General features: G+C 31.7%; 3 protein-coding genes across 7 annotated transcripts in view; 2 read left to right on the top strand and 1 right to left on the bottom strand.

Moving 5' to 3' along the window:
* Window positions 1-345: 345 nt before the first annotated feature.
* LOC129909690 (maltase A2-like) lies at window positions 346-2,418 on the top strand. The gene is made up of 8 exons (XM_055986764.1): window positions 346-433; window positions 488-831; window positions 896-1,269; window positions 1,328-1,526; window positions 1,583-1,690; window positions 1,744-2,063; window positions 2,133-2,276; window positions 2,343-2,418. The coding sequence occupies exons 1-8, from the start codon at window positions 346-348 to the stop codon at window positions 2,416-2,418; spliced, it is 1,653 nt and encodes a 550-aa protein (XP_055842739.1).
* A 1,702-nt stretch (window positions 2,419-4,120) lies between these two features.
* Window positions 4,121-6,282, top strand: LOC129910899 (maltase A2-like). The gene is made up of 8 exons (XM_055988495.1): window positions 4,121-4,232; window positions 4,295-4,638; window positions 4,693-5,066; window positions 5,131-5,329; window positions 5,390-5,497; window positions 5,557-5,882; window positions 5,946-6,089; window positions 6,171-6,282. Exons 1-8 carry the CDS (start codon window positions 4,145-4,147, stop codon window positions 6,244-6,246), a joined length of 1,659 nt encoding a protein of 552 aa, XP_055844470.1. The 5' UTR covers window positions 4,121-4,144; the 3' UTR covers window positions 6,247-6,282.
* An 8,427-nt stretch (window positions 6,283-14,709) lies between these two features.
* Window positions 14,710-15,559, bottom strand: part of LOC129908359 (uncharacterized) — an 85,670-nt gene continuing 84,820 nt past the window's right edge. For 2 of the 5 annotated variants that reach the window (XM_055984797.1, XM_055984798.1), the window contains exon 7: window positions 14,710-15,411. In XM_055984797.1, coding sequence (XP_055840772.1) covers window positions 14,746-15,411 — 666 coding nt within the window. In that variant the 3' untranslated portion in view covers window positions 14,710-14,745. The remainder of the gene's footprint in view (window positions 15,412-15,559) is intronic. The other 3 variants (XM_055984799.1, XM_055984800.1, XM_055984801.1) reach the window with 2 other exon arrangements.

Genomic DNA, 15,559 nt, shown 5'->3' with positions numbered 1-15,559 from the left:
ACCTTGTACAATGGGAAAAAAACCACTCAATTGATAAAATTTTGACTCAATTCTTCACTAATAAAACTATCTTAGATCTTCAGACAAAATATAGAGATTACCGAAAAAAAATAATTTTATTATCTTATCATGTTTAAGCTTAACGCATTCATATTTGGTAAATCCAATTAGCTATTTATTTATTAAAAAAAACCATCTGATCTAAGGTAGCACCACTTAAAAGTTTATTAAAGACATTCGTTTAGTTCGAAGGTGAAATCAATGTTGAACGGTTGAATAATGGAAAAATACGGGCTTATTATAGCCATACTGGCACTATCAAATTTGACTGCTTTTGCAGAAAAAATGGATTGGTGGGAAGATGCATCCTTTTACCACCTTTATCCAAGGTCATTCAAGGATAGTGATGGTGATGGATATGGAGATATCAATGGTAAAAAACCAAAAAATTAAGAAAACTTTTGTTAAATCTTTTTTAATTGTAAAGGTATCACTGAGAAATTGGAATATCTGAAGGAAATAGGTATCACTGGTACTTGGCTGTCACCGATCTTCAAGTCTCCAATGCTTGACATGGGTTATGACATTTCTGATTTTTACGATATTGATCCTCTCTTCGGAACAATGAAAGATTTTGATGAAATGATTAAGAAAGCTAAGAAACTTGGAATTAAGATCATTTTGGACTTTGTACCCAATCATTCCAGTGATCAATTAGATTGGTTCCAGAAGTCTATCGATAAAGTAGATGGTTATGATGATTTTTATGTTTGGGCTGATGGCAAAGATGATCCACAGAATCCTGGAAAAAAACTTCCACCATCTAATTGGGTAAGGATCATTCTGAGAGACTTAGACTTTTCTGTTAACAATTTACTTATATTTCTGTTTGAAGGATGGTGTTTTTGACGGATCAATGTGGGAATGGAACGAAAAACGTCAGCAATACTATTTGCATCAATTTTTGAAAGAACAACCCGATTTCAATTTGAGAAATCCAAAAGTCCACACAATTATGTTGGATATTTTAAAATTCTGGCTCGATCGTGGTGTAGACGGTTTCCGTATCGATGCTGTTCCTCATATGTACGAGAAGGTTAACGATGATGGAACATATCCTGATGAGCCTATTGATGAATATGCAAGTCCAGGTGCTTCGAGTAAATTGAAACACATCTACACAATGAATCAATATGAAACTGTAGAGATTTTGTATGAGTGGAGAGAATTTTTGGATGATTATCAAAAGAAAAATGGTGGTGATACAAGGTAAGTTTAGAGTAGACATCATTGCCATTCGTTGTTTATTTTTCTTGATTTTGTTCAGAGTTTTGATGGCTGAAGCATTTTCTCCAATAAATGTGCTCGATCAATATTTTGGAAATGGAACTCATGTTGGTGTTCAATTGCCATTTAATTTTGGAATTAAGGATATGCCAACTCCACCAAATGCTAAAACCATACAGAATACAGTTGACCAATGGATGTCAGTTATGTGGAAGAAACACAAAATGGCTAACTGGGTGGTAAGTTAGAAATTGTAGAAAGAGGATGTGAATTTTAAGATGATTTTGTATTACAGTCAAGTACTCACGATGGAGCACGAGTATCCTACCGATTGGGACATGAGAAAAAAGATTTGATTCAAATTTTAATCGCAGGGTTGCCAGGTGTTTCTGTTAATTATTATGTAGGCTTTTTTTCAATTTTTCTATACCTGAAACTAATTTTACTATTTAATAGGGAGAAGAACTGGGAATGAGTAATATTTATACAAATTTGACCAATCAGCCAAATAGCATTTTCCGTACTTTTGGGCGATCACCAATGCAATGGAACGATGAACTTTCTGCTGGATTTTCCAACACAACCGATACTTGGTTGCCAGTTGCTGAGGATTACAAAACTCTAAATGTCAAAGTGGAACGAGGTGTTCCAAGGAGTTCTCTAAACATTTACAAAGGACTGCAGAAATTGAGAAAGACTAGGGCTTTTAAAGCTTTTAAGGAGGCTGGTGCTTTTATTTATGGAGCTGTTTCAGAAAATGTATTTTTAATTGTTCGGTTAGTAGCAAATAGTTATTAATGGGTATTAATTGACTTGTACTCATGAGATGTTTTGTTTTTTAACAGATCTACCGAAGGTGAAGAATATCGTATTTTGTTAAATATGGGCGATAAAGTCGAAAATGTTAAACCAATTGATATGTCAGGCGATGTTAAAGAATTTATTTATGAATATGTTTTGTGCACAGATCGTTCACCTCATCGTCTTGGGTAAGTATTATTTTTATCACACATTTGAGTTGTTTCTAAATTCCCATTGTTTTTTTGTTTTTTTAGAGAAAAAGTTGACGTGAGAAATATCATAATGATGCCATTCGAAGGAGTTGTGTTGAAGAAAGTTTTTCCTAAATAAAAAATACATAATTTGTTTTTGCTTGAAGTAGTCAATTAAAAATAATGAATTTTGATTTTTTTTTTTGCATTTTTCTTTAGTTTGTATTTTCTTGTAATTTGCGTCATCTTTGGCTATGGAGCTCAAGCGTCCACTTTGAAAAACTCGTTACTTTCGAATAAGAATTGCCGCTCATAGAAAATTTGTATGCATAGTGTGATAGGAAATCTTAGATTCTTTCCATTTTTCGTGCATTATTATCTTGTTAAGAGTTTAAGTTTTAAAGCTTGAGCACACCAAAGCTTGCCATTTTCAGTTTTTCCCATGAGACCTCTAAAGCTCCCAAACGAAAGATAGAAAAACATACTTATCAAAGGTCTTCGTCAGAAATCTAATATACTATAAAGCTAGTACTACACTATATTGGTCAAAGTGTGACTCTTATCTCGCTTATCTTATTCACAGACAATTTAGACCCTTTTAGTTTTCTAACTACAACTATAAGGTATAAGTCTGCCAAGTTTCAGATTTTTAGAACGAATAGTTTGGCTGGAATTTAAATTTGATGGGACAAGGTCAAAAACCCCATGTTATTCCCATAAGAAACTTCAACCGCTTTTCGGCACGGGTTAAAATTAATTTAGAGACTTGAAACTTGGGGAATATTTTTTTTTATTTATTTCCAACCATATAAGCCCTTGGGAGCATAGAAATTCCAATTTTTGGAAAATAACGACCACCCTAATGTCCATATCAAAATTTTTCACCAAAATCACTTTGAAGTTAAAAAAAAACACTTAGAAAATTCACTTTTTTTATATTTTTTTCAATTCGATTTGTAATGAATGACATAATTTATACTTTTTTATCTGAACAATGCAAGAACAAGTTGCTTTAGTTTTGATTTTATATGAAACACGGTATTTAGATTAAAAAGAAAGTGACTTCCATTTTGAATTGAAAATTATTTCTTCTTCGAATAAAAAAAAAATTGAGAATAGAAGCACTATCATGTGATTTTTTGTTCATCTTTTTTCTGGAGAAGATACTGCGAAGAGCTGAATTATTCACAGCAGTTAAAGAACTGCCGAACCAGGACCTTTTAACCTTTTAGACTTTCTTAGCTTCTCTTTATCAATTTAATGGAGGGTTCGTTGATACATCGATTTCTTCGTTCCATATTGAAGTCGATTAAATAAACGCGCATCAACCTTCCACAGACAAAAAAAAAAATTATCAAAAAAAGATAGATGCACTCGAGAATTTTTGAAGTACCACACTTAGCCAATAGAAGATTTAAAAAATATTTTTGTGAAGTATTATGAATTAGCAAACTGGTATAACAGTTTCTTGTGAGTTTTTATATAAAATCCATATGAATTCAAAGCATGTGAAACTTGATGAGTGAGTATGTTTTCTAATCATCATTGTTTATAAACAAAACATGATTTACCATATTTTCAACAATGTTATTTTTTGTAAAGTCATGAAAAATGAATTCTTGAACAGATAGAAGTTACCTAATCTTAGATCTTTATTATTTTCTTATCGTTTTTTTAATTAAAGACGTTCAAGTGTCAAAGAATTTACTGTCCGAATGTCTAGAGGTATAAAATGAACTATGGAAAGCAACCATCCACGGAGTCAAAAAGTGACATTAATATAAAACAGTAGTTAAAACATGGGAAAACTCGGCCTTATTATAGCCATACTGGCACTATCAAGTTTTACTGCTTTGGGAGTAAAAATGGATTGGTGGGAGGATGCATCCTTTTACCACCTTTATCCAAGATCATTTAAGGACAGTGATGGTGATGGATTTGGTGACCTTAAAGGTGGGTTACCAAGTGCCTAAAAATGAATAATTTTGTACCAATTTTTAATGTCCTTTGTATAGGTATCACTGAGAAACTGGAATATCTGAAGGAAATAGGTATCACAGCTACTTGGCTGTCACCGATCTTCAAGTCTCCAATGCTTGACATGGGTTATGACATTTCTGATTTTTACGATATTGATCCTCTCTTCGGGACAATGCAAGACTTTGATGAAATGATCAAGAAAGCTAAGAAACTTGGAATTAAGATAATTTTAGACTTTGTGCCCAATCACTCTAGTGATCAATGTGAATGGTTCAAAAAGTCGGTAAATCGTGAAGATGGTTATGATGATTACTATGTTTGGGCTGATGGCAAAGATGATCCAAAGAATCCTGGAAAGAAACTTCCTCCATCCAATTGGGTAAAAATTATTTCATGACCGTTCTAGAAATATTCCTAATATTTCTTTTCAAAGGATGCTGTTTTTGAAGGATCGATTTGGGAATGGAACGATAAACGTCAGCAGTATTACTTGCATCAATTCTATAAAGAACAGCCAGATTTTAATTTCAGAAATCCAAAGGTCCATACTCTTATGTTGGATGTTTTGAAGTTCTGGCTAGATCGGGGTATTGACGGTTTCAGGATCGATGCTGTTCCACATATGTATGAGAAGGTTAGCGACGATGGAACCTATCCTGATGAACCTTTAGCTGTTAATCCAGGTCCGTATACTACAAGCAAATTAGACCACATTTACACAATGGATCAGAATGAAACTGTAGAGATTTTGTATGAGTGGAGAGAATTTATGGACAGTTACCAAAAGAAAAATGGTGGTGATACAAGGTAAGTAATGAGTAGCCATCATTGCCATTCGTTGTTTATTTTTTTTTTTTTTGATTTTGTTCAGAATTTTAATGGCCGAAGCATTTTCTCCAATCAATATGTTGGATAAATATGTTGGCAATGGCACTCATCAGGGTGTTCAACTACCTTTCAATTTTGGAATTAAGGACTTGTCAGACCCAGCAAATGCTCTTTCGGTACAGAAAAAAGCTGACGAATGGATGTCAATTATGTGGAAGAATCACAAAATGGCTAATTGGGTGGTAAGTTAGAAACTGCACAAAAAAAAAATGGTCAGAATTCAGGAAGATTTTGAATTATAGTCAAGTACTCACGATGGACCAAGAGTTACTTTCCGAATGGGATATGAGAAAAAGGATTTGATTCAAATGTTGGTTGGGGCATTTCCAGGTGCTTCTGTCAATTATTATGTAAGTTTGCAATTTTCGTTTGACATAGTAGAATGAAATTTGATATTTTTTTTGTTTAGGGTGAAGAAATTGGAATGAGTAATATTAATGACAATTGCTCATTTGTTGACTGTCCATTTAGGGAATTCCGAACTTTTGGTAGATCACCAATGCAATGGAACGATGAAGTTTCAGCAGGATTTTCGAATTCTTCCAAAACTTGGATGCCAGTTCATCGTGATTATAAAACTGTCAATGTTAAATTGCAACGAGGAGTGCCAAGGAGTTCTTTGAACATTTACAAAGGAATGCAGAGATTGAGACAAACTAAAGCTTTTAAGGCATTTAAAGATGATGGAGGATTTATTTATGGAGCTATTAATGATGATGTATTTTTGATTGTTCGGTGAGTTGAAGAAGAGTTGCCATCAGTAGGTACTAGAATAACTTTTTATTGGTTTTTTGACAGTTCTACCGTTGGTGAAGAATATCGTATTTTGTTAAATATGGGCAAAAAAGTCCAAAAAGTTAGGCCAGTGGCAGTTTCAACTGATCCGAAAGAATATATTTATGAGTATGTCTTATTGACAGACCATTCTCCTCGTTACCTTGGGTAATTTCTATATTTTGTTTATCATATTATTAAGATATTAATTTAATACCTATTGTTTTTTTTTTTATTTTTTTCTTACAGAGAAAGTGTTGATGTTAGGAAAATAGTATTGATGCCATATGAGGGAGTTGTCTTGAAAAAAGTTTTTGCCAAATAATTGATTTTATTTCGTGAAGCCAATAAAAAAAATTGCTTTTGAATATTTTTTTGAATCTTTGAATTAAAATTATAATTTTTTTGAACAAAAATTCCACAGATTTTTTATATTATTAAAGGAAAAAAGTGATAAAAGAGTGAAGGAAAATTTTCCAACGTTAAAGTGGTAGAAGAAGTTTTCTAACAAATTGATTAAAAAAAAAAAAAAATATTTTTTGTAACAGAACGGCAACCCCTAAAATATTTAAATGATAATTTTAAAAAATCAGAATTTTATTCTTACCCCTTGCTTTCCAAGACTAATTGCGGTAATATTCTCTGCCTTTCAAAAAAATTTTTATTTACTAAATTTTTTTTTTTCAATGCAAAATTTTATTTTAAATGCAAATATATTTTAGCTGCAATAAATTTTTTTTCAATGCAAAATTAAATTTTTTTTTCTTTGCAATAAATATTTTATGTTTTTTTAGAATTCAAGTATTTTTCAGTTACAATACAAATTTTATTTAATGCAAATTTTTTTCAGTTCCAATAAATATTTTTTTAATGCAATTTTTTTTATTTAGGCCGTGTGTGAATTGCGTTAAATAGTTAAATCTTGTAAAATTTTTAACACTAGTGAGGTGAATAAAACATTTTCAGCTGTCAAAACATTAATGGCCTCTGGGAGCCGGTTAATCGAAGTTAAATTTTTTTTGCACATGGTTTTGTTATTTTGTGCATTGTAAATCAATTCATATACAGTTTTTCAGGAGTATCATGTCAGCAAAAAGGCAGAGAATAAACAATAAGAATTGACGTGGTTTCAATCAAACGTTCCAAATCATCTGCACTTCGTTGTATGCTTTCGTTTAGTCCTCTGATTTTCTTTGTTAAGAGTTTCAACATGCTTCTCCAAGTCAACTGCGATGAATTTCCCTCTCTTGGCTTTGACGCTTGAATTGATTATCCTGAAGCTTTTTATTTTGTTCCAGATGTGGGTGTATATCCAGGGTGTCCGGTAGAAAATGGATAAGCCTAAAATGGCTGATAGGTGCACTTTTGACTGTTCTGAAACCGAATAGAAAAAGTTTCTATCGCAACCAGTTTAGAAAATATTAGCTTTTTTTCGTTCAGTGTACTTTAAATTTCATCATCTTACGTTTTCTTTAACCACAACCACGAATGAATGAATTTTATAAATTTCTTATTTTTATAATTTTCTACAATAATTGGCTCCCTACATAAGAAGTTAAAAGTTTTTACAACTGTTGCATCTTTTCTTTAAAAAAAATTTGAAATTAGTTTTTGATGCAAAATGTAAAAAAAAATATTTTATGAAAATTTTCAAACACCTGTGGTATAAAAAAAATCCATAGGAACGTAGGTGGCCAACTTTTTTAAAAATATGCGCGTCCAAAGGGGATTGCAGAATGGTAAAAGTTTTTATCAAATCTAGAGTTACTAGGAAGTTATTGGTACCAAAGTACAAAAAAAGCCTATTATTTTAATAAATTATTTTAAATTTGAATAAGTAAAAAATTACTTTTTTTGGAAACTATATGAGTCTTTAAATTTAATAAAAGATAAAGAATTTTCTTATACTCATATATTATATAATATATGAGTATAAGAAAATTCTTTATCTTTTATTAAATTATTTTAACTGTAAAATCTTAAGTTTTTCACATTGCTGCCACAAATGCATGGATTCCATCAGTTTTTTTAATCAGTCATATTTTACAATTATTCTTCTTACACATAACTACTGAAAAAAATGTTATAACCGTTGAACAATGGCTATAAAAAAAATAATTTAACTTTTTTTTAATGCAAAGTAGAAAAAAAAAATTGTTTGCTCAGTTTAAGCATGGGCATACAATTGTGCATCGGGACAGCTTGTTTTGAGCTTTGAATTCTTAATGATCTCGTTTTAAAGAAAAATTGAGATTTTCGGTCCCTTTGGCCCAATGCATTGAAAATGTTGCAATGTTTTCGAATTTTTGTTCAATTCCCAATGTTATTGGGCTACGAAAAATATCCAATATTTGTTAGATGCAATTTAATTTACAGTTAATATTGTGAGCCACCTCTTATTTTATCTTTTAAACTTATTAGCGAATTAGCAAACAAAAAATTTTTTTTCTACTTTGCAGTAAAAAAAAGTTAAATAATTTTTAAATAGCCATTATCCAACGGTTATAACATTTTTTTTTTAGTAGTTATGTGTAAGAAGAATAATTGTAAAATATGACTGATTAAAAAAACTGATGGAATCCATGCATTTGTGGCAGCAATGTGAAAAACTTAAGATTTTACAGTTAAAATAATTTATTAAAATAATAGGCTTTTTTTGTACTTTGGTACCAATAACTTCCTAGTAACTCTAGATTTGATAAAAACTTTTACCATTCTGCAATCCCCTTTGGACGCGCATATTTTTAAAAAAGTTGGCCACCTACGTTCCTATGGATTTTTTTTATACCACAGGTGTTTGAAAATTTTCATAAAATATTTTTTTTTACATTTTGCATCAAAAACTAATTTCAAATTTTTTTTAAAGAAAAGATGCAACAGTTGTTAAAACTTTTAACTTCTTATGTAGGGAGCCAATTATTGTAGAAAATTATAAAAATAAGAAATTTATAAAATTCATTCATTCGTGGTTGTGGTTAAAGAAAACGTAAGATGATGAAATTAAAAGTACACTGAACGAAAAAAAGCTAATATTTTCTAAACTGGTTGCGATAGAAACTTTTTCTATTCGGTTTCAGAACAGTCAAAAGTGCACCTATCAGCCATTTTAGGCTTATCCATTTTCTACCGGACACCCTGTATGTATGTGTTATGTGTACCATGTACCTGTTTAATGAACTCAATAATTACAACAACAACTGACTTCTGATACCTATGATGCGCCAGACCATTCATAAATCTCGGCTGCAAAAGAATTTGGTTATAAAATAGGTTTTAATCCTGATAAGACAAAAAGATCCAGCATGGTTTGGAACCAGAGTTGTAAAAGATTGCAATCTTTTTTGAATGCAATCTTTAATGACTTCAATCAAAAGATTGCATTCATTGACTTACATTTGAGACTTAGACTTCAAATTTTGCAATCACCAATCATTTTCCATGAAATGATTGCAATCTTTTTTTTTTCCCAATCAATTGACTGCATTCAAATGATTGCAGTCTTTTGGGACTGCATGCAGTCTTTGCATTCTTTTTGCAATCTTTCCATTCCTTGGCAGTCTTTGCATTCCTTGGCAGCCTTTTGCATTCATTTGCATTCCTTGGCAGTCTTTTGCATTCATTTGCAGTCTTTTGCATTCATTTGCATTCTTTTGAATTCTTTTGAATTCTTTTGCATTCTTTTGCATTCTTTTTGCATTCTTTTGAATTCTTTTGCATTCTTTTGCATTCTTTTGAATTCTTTTGCATTCTTTTGCATTCTTTTGAATTCTTTTGCATTCTTTTGCATTCTTTTTGCATTCTTTTGCCACACCCACACCAAACGTATGGATTTCACAAAAATTTTAACATTTTTTTAGTTCAAGGATGAATTTGATAGTTTTAAGAATTAAGTTCAACTATAGTATCATTGTCTGTGCAGGAGTAATAGTACAGTCAAATACAGTGAAAAAGGGGTATGCCTCGGAATGAATTCTAATAATAATATTTTTTTTGCTTAATATCTTCGTTTTGGCATTCTATAACTTACCTCAAAAATCTCATGTTCGGAGGTCGTGATTTTTAAGGCCAAACCACAATGGTATTATATAAACATATGATACATGATTTCAGAGATATGTTTTTGTTATGATTGTTAATGATTAATGGATATAAAAGCCTTCATGCAAAATTTGGTTACTCTACCATAATTTTTAAATGTTTTTTGGTAGTAAGTTTGCAAGTGTTTTGATAATATAGGTTGAAAGATGAAAAAGAGTTAAAACTTTTTTTTAGAGACGTCAGATTTCCTGGATTTTAGTTTTTTTTTCATCATTGAATAATACCATTGTCTATTATTGCTTATTTCCAAAATCTTAATTTTGTGGTTTGGCCTTAAAAATCACGACCTCCGAACATGAGATTTTTGAGGTAAGTTATAGAATGCCAAAACGAAGATATTAAGCAAAAAAAATATTATTATTAGATTTCATTTCGAGGCTTACCCCTTTTTCACTTTATTTGACTGTACTATTACTCCTGCATAGACAATGATACTATAGTTGAACTTAATTCTTAAAACTATCAAATTCATCCTTGAACTAAAAAAATGTTAAAATTTTTGTGAAACCCATACGTTTGGTGTGGGTGTGGCAAAAGAATGCAAAAAGAATGCAAAAGAATGCAAAAGAATTCAAAAGAATGCAAAAGAATGCAAAAGAATGCAAAAGAATTCAAAAGAATGCAAAAGAATGCAAAAGAATGCAAAAGAATTCAAAAGAATGCAAAAGAATGCAAAAGAATGCAAAAGAATGCAAAAGAATTCAAAAGAATGCAAAAAGAATGCAAAAGAATGCAAAAGAATTCAAAAGAATTCAAAAGAATGCAAATGAATGCAAAAGACTGCAAATGAATGCAAAAGACTGCCAAGGAATGCAAATGAATGCAAAAGACTGCCAAGGAATGCAAAGACTGCCAAGGAATGGAAAGATTGCAAAAAGAATGCAAAGACTGCATGCAGTCCCAAAAGACTGCAATCATTTGAATGCAGTCAATTGATTGGGGAAAAAAAAAGATTGCAATCATTTCATGGAAAATGATTGGTGATTGCAAAATTTGAAGTCTAAGTCTCAAGTGTAAGTCAATGAATGCAATCTTTTGTTGGAATTGTGTAACTGAATGGCAATGACTGCATTCACAAAAGATTGCATTCTTTTACAAGCCTGTTTGGAACAAATAAAAGTTCTATTTACGCTTTTGCTTGGTGCTGGTACAATGTCTCAATAAAGAAAAATTTATCTGTCGAATAAAAGAACTTTATGAAGATGACGAACAAAAGAACTTTATGAAGAAAAAACTTAACCCTCGTAAAAAATTTAATTTAATTCACACACCCAATTGCTCGTTAAACTTTTGACAGCTGAAAATTTTTTATTCACCTCAATAGTGTCAAAAATTTTACAAGATTTAACTATTTAACGCAATTCACACACGGCCTTAAAATAAATATTTTTTTAATTTCAAATGCATTTTTTTTTTCAATTGATTTTTTTACAACCCTGTTTATACATATGTGGGTTTGTATATTTTTGAAGTTATACTTCTTATGGGAGGGTGGGTATGAAAATTTACTTTTTGACAAGAATGTCAAAGGGATTATGACGCGATCACCCTGGGTAGCAGGGCTGTCGTTTCACCTTTAGAGTACGCAGTACTTTAGTATTTAAAAATGCAGTACGCCACAGTACGGCAAACATAAAACACACAACACGTAGGAAGTTACGTGTTTCATGTGGCAAGTTGCATGTGGCAAGTTGTATGTGGCAAGTTGCATGTGGCAAGTTGCATGTGGCAAGTTGTATGTGGCAAGTTGCGTGTGGCAAGTTGCCAGGGTTGCAAAAAGCTAACATTTCAGCTCAGCTCACAGCTCAGCTCAAATTTGAGCTAGGTACCATAGCTTAGCTCATTTGAGCTGAGCTGAAAGTGAGCGCCCCAACTTCCAACGCCTATATCTCGGAATTTTGAAAAAAATGAAAAAAATTTTTTTGATGCCAAAAGGTAGCGGGGACTCTAACCTACATTTGGGTACAACTTCCATCCCTGTAGGTAAACGCGTTCTCAAACCACGAGAACTTAAAGGTAAAAAAAAAGTTAAGCCCGATTCTGAAAAAATAGGCATGATGTGGCGGTTTAACATGCAAAGCGATTTTTTAAAAATCTGACAATGTGCAAAGCGTAGGCCCATGACACAAGCTATCATTTGGCATCACTCCCAAAAATTGCTCTCAAGCGGCTTAGCTTCCAGGAGCGTTCAAAGATTCGGGGATTTTTCGAAAAAAAAAATTTACCCCAACTTTCAAACACGATTTTCTCGGAATTTTGAAAAAAATCGAAAAACCGGATTATACCACTTTCGGGTAGCTGAGAATATAAGCTTTCATATGGCACCACTCCCCTGTCTCTAGATCAAATCCTTCCAACGCCTATATCTCGGAATTTTGAAAAAAATGAAAAAAATTTTTTTGATGCCAAAAGGTAGCGGGGACTCTAACCTACATTTGGGTACAACTTCCATCCCTGTAGGAAGGTACACGCGTTCTCAAACCAGGAGAACTTAAAGGTAAAAAAAAGTTAAGCCCGATTCTGAAAAAAAGGCATGATGTGGCGGTTTAACATGGAAGGCGATTTTTTAAAAATCTGATAATGTGCAAAGCGTAGGCCCATGACAAAAGCTATCATTTGGCACCACTCCCAAAAATTGCTCTCAAGCGGTTTAGCTTCCAGGAGCGTTCAAAGATTCGGGGATTTTTCGAAAAAAAAAAATTACCCCAACTTTCAAACGCGATTTTCTCGGAATTTTGAAAAATGTCGTAAAACCGGATTGTACCTGATTTTTTTTATGATTAAAAAAGAAATATTTTACTAAAAAAATAGAAATATATTTACTATTAACCCTAGAAAGATAATCTACGTCTGTAAGACGTATAACGTGTAAAGAACTGTTTTATCTAATTCAATTCAAATTTCTGGGTTTTTGTTAAATTGATTGCATTTATTATATCACTTCTTTAAAATAATCTAAGTAATGAGTTAAATAAATATGACAAAAAGTGTTAACATAAGACCAAAAATCTTTTTTAGAATCATACGTCTCTGAGACGTATATTATGATTATCTTTCTAGGGTTAAAAAACCAAGAGAAAGATCACGAAAAATTATCTGTTTTATTTATAAAAATATCCATGTGTTAAAATAATTCCATTAATAACTAGAACCAAACATCTTGAGCTATGGTGTTTTATAAAAGTTTAAAATATCTTCATATTTCATTATACTTTCCAAATAAAAATCAATGTATCCTCTCACCCATCACAGCTCAGCTCAGCTCACTTTACTTTAGCTCACCCAACAGCTCAGCTCAACCATCAGCTCAGCTGACTTTCAGCTCAGCTCAAATGAGCTGAGCTATGGTACATAGCTCAAAAGTCAGCTAGCTCAAAATTTGAGCTGAGCTGTGAGATGAGCTCAGCTCACTTTTGAGCTTTGTAGCAACTCTGCAAGTTCCATATTGCTACTACTAGTGCTGAAGCACACACAATTCTCATAAAATAACCATATCGCACATTTTATGCTCAATTCATTTAGTTTCGTTAAGCGTATACCGTACGTTCTGAACCGCACAACATGTGTAAATTTCACAGAATAAATTGAAAACTACATGGACGCAAGGAGGATGAAAGAATTAATTTATTGTTCACTTGATAAAAATGTAAAAAAACGATGTGTGGATTAATTAATTTAATAATAGAAATTAAAAATATCAAATGAAATTCATTTACATATACTGAATGAGAAGTATAACTTCAGTCGCGTGTACATGTGTACACACACTCTTTTTTTTTTATAACTTCTAAACTCCTTATGATTATTTACCAAATGAGGTATAGTTGAAAGCGTTTTGTCTGTCCGCTGGTTATTGGCCACATTTTCTTACATAACATCCTCTAAGAAAACATATTACCATTTTAACAAATCTGACAGCAACCACCTATTTACTTCCAATTGTTCGCTTTCTTTTATAAAAGGCTGGGTTCAAAGGCTTGCTAATCTAAATCCATTGTTATTACACCATCAGAATCCAAAACTAAGTTTCAAAAGGCATGATTTTTTATGGTTTTCATGTAAATCCCTCTTAGAAGATGAGATTAACCAAAAAAATAATAATAATGTGACGTTTTGTTTAAAGATTATATTTAAATAAAATTGTTAATCCTATTTATGTACATTTCAAAATTTAGTTTTGTTTTTAAAAGCAAAAAACACAAGTAATTGTTTTCAATTTCTTAAATATTATTTAAATGTTTTAAATATAACTTGCGATTAATCTATATGATTTACAGTGTGTTTACAAACTAGTTTAACAAGATTATAAGTTTTAAACTTTATTCTTTCTTCTTCATTTTTTTTTTATCAATTTCATTGTTTTTATTAATATTAATTTAAAAATTACCAAAAACAAATTTATATTTTTTTAAATAATGTATTAAATTTTAAAAGTGCATTTCATCACATAAATAATTTTGAGAAAATAAAAAAATTAAATAATAAAAATAAATGTTCGAATTCTATTCGATTTCGGATGTCAATATAAAAAAAAAGTTAAAAATAAAATTAAAAAACTTAAAAAATATAACGAGAAAGGTCAAGAACTTAGACCCTTTTTAAAAAAAGGCAGTAACATGGAAGACGCGATCGAGCAGTTTTTTTATGTTAGCCAAAATACTTAACAAGAGTTCTCAAACCAAAATAATGGCTGCTTTCTCAAGTTAGCCCTTTTTTTTTAAATAAATCAGTCTTGGGTGAATTCTTCCACATAAGTGGCAGGGAAGATGCCGACATTATTCCTCAACGCCCCTAACCACCAGCCATCTTCTTGTTTTACATGCACCTCGATTATATCCCCAGGATTCAATTCGAGTTCATCGTATAATTTTGGTGTATAGCTGTAAAGAGCCTTGCATTTACTTATCACCACCGAATGACAATTATTTGCCTCATCTGTAACTGTGGAATCATCTATACGTGCTGTTGATGATCCATTAGTCATTGGAGATGTTGCGACGCCATTTTGTTTCGAAGGTTTAATTTCTTCCTCATTATTATCATCGCCATCTTGAGAACTAAATTCATCAAAATCTGAATCTGGTTGATTTGAACCACCATCAGCAATACCTCGATCAAAGAACGAACTATCCAAAACTGTCGTGGGAATTGTATTGGCTTTTTCACCGAGACAGATAGTTCCATTAGTGCTAATGGTTTCGAGATTACTTTGACTGCGCTGGAATTGTTTGACTAAAATATCATTTTTGACATCTGAGCAACTGCCATTTTCTTCATTAACTGAATCGTATTCATTGTCACGATTATCGGGACTATTGACTTTGTCGTTGTTTTTAAGCCAAAGTGGAACTTTGAGAATACTTTGCTGGAGACCAGTTCGATCACGAGTTATCTGGAAAGAAAAACATGAGAAGGTTAAAACATGACTATAAGGTAAAGTAAGAAGAGGTATTGACATATTAAAAACATTTTTGAGGTCGCGAAAAAATTGTATCTACAGGGAGAAAAAAGACCACCTAAAAACAAGCGGATTCCACATT

The sequence above is a fragment of the Episyrphus balteatus genome, chromosome 2, assembly GCF_945859705.1.
Source record: "Episyrphus balteatus chromosome 2, idEpiBalt1.1, whole genome shotgun sequence".
In the NCBI taxonomy this organism is placed as follows: Eukaryota; Metazoa; Arthropoda; class Insecta; order Diptera; family Syrphidae; genus Episyrphus; species Episyrphus balteatus.
The sequence above is the reverse complement of the archived record's forward strand: the minus strand, read 5'-3'. Positions and strand labels throughout refer to the sequence as shown.

What these genes read in the sequence shown, in the direction of transcription:
- LOC129909690 (XM_055986764.1), top strand. Translation starts at nt 346, where the DNA reads ATGGATTGGTGGGAAGATGCATCCTTTTACCACCTTTATCCAAGGTCA. An exon ending in AACTTCCACCATCTAATTGG is followed by an intron (nt 832 to 895) that starts GTAAGGATCATT and finishes TTCTGTTTGAAG; the next exon opens with GATGGTGTTTTTGACGGATC. An exon ending in AAAAATGGTGGTGATACAAG is followed by an intron (nt 1,270 to 1,327) that starts GTAAGTTTAGAG and finishes GATTTTGTTCAG; the next exon opens with AGTTTTGATGGCTGAAGCAT.
- LOC129910899 (XM_055988495.1), top strand. Translation starts at nt 4,145, where the DNA reads ATGGATTGGTGGGAGGATGCATCCTTTTACCACCTTTATCCAAGATCA. An exon ending in AAAAATGGTGGTGATACAAG is followed by an intron (nt 5,067 to 5,130) that starts GTAAGTAATGAG and finishes GATTTTGTTCAG; the next exon opens with AATTTTAATGGCCGAAGCAT. An exon ending in GATGTATTTTTGATTGTTCG is followed by an intron (nt 5,883 to 5,945) that starts GTGAGTTGAAGA and finishes GTTTTTTGACAG; the next exon opens with TTCTACCGTTGGTGAAGAAT.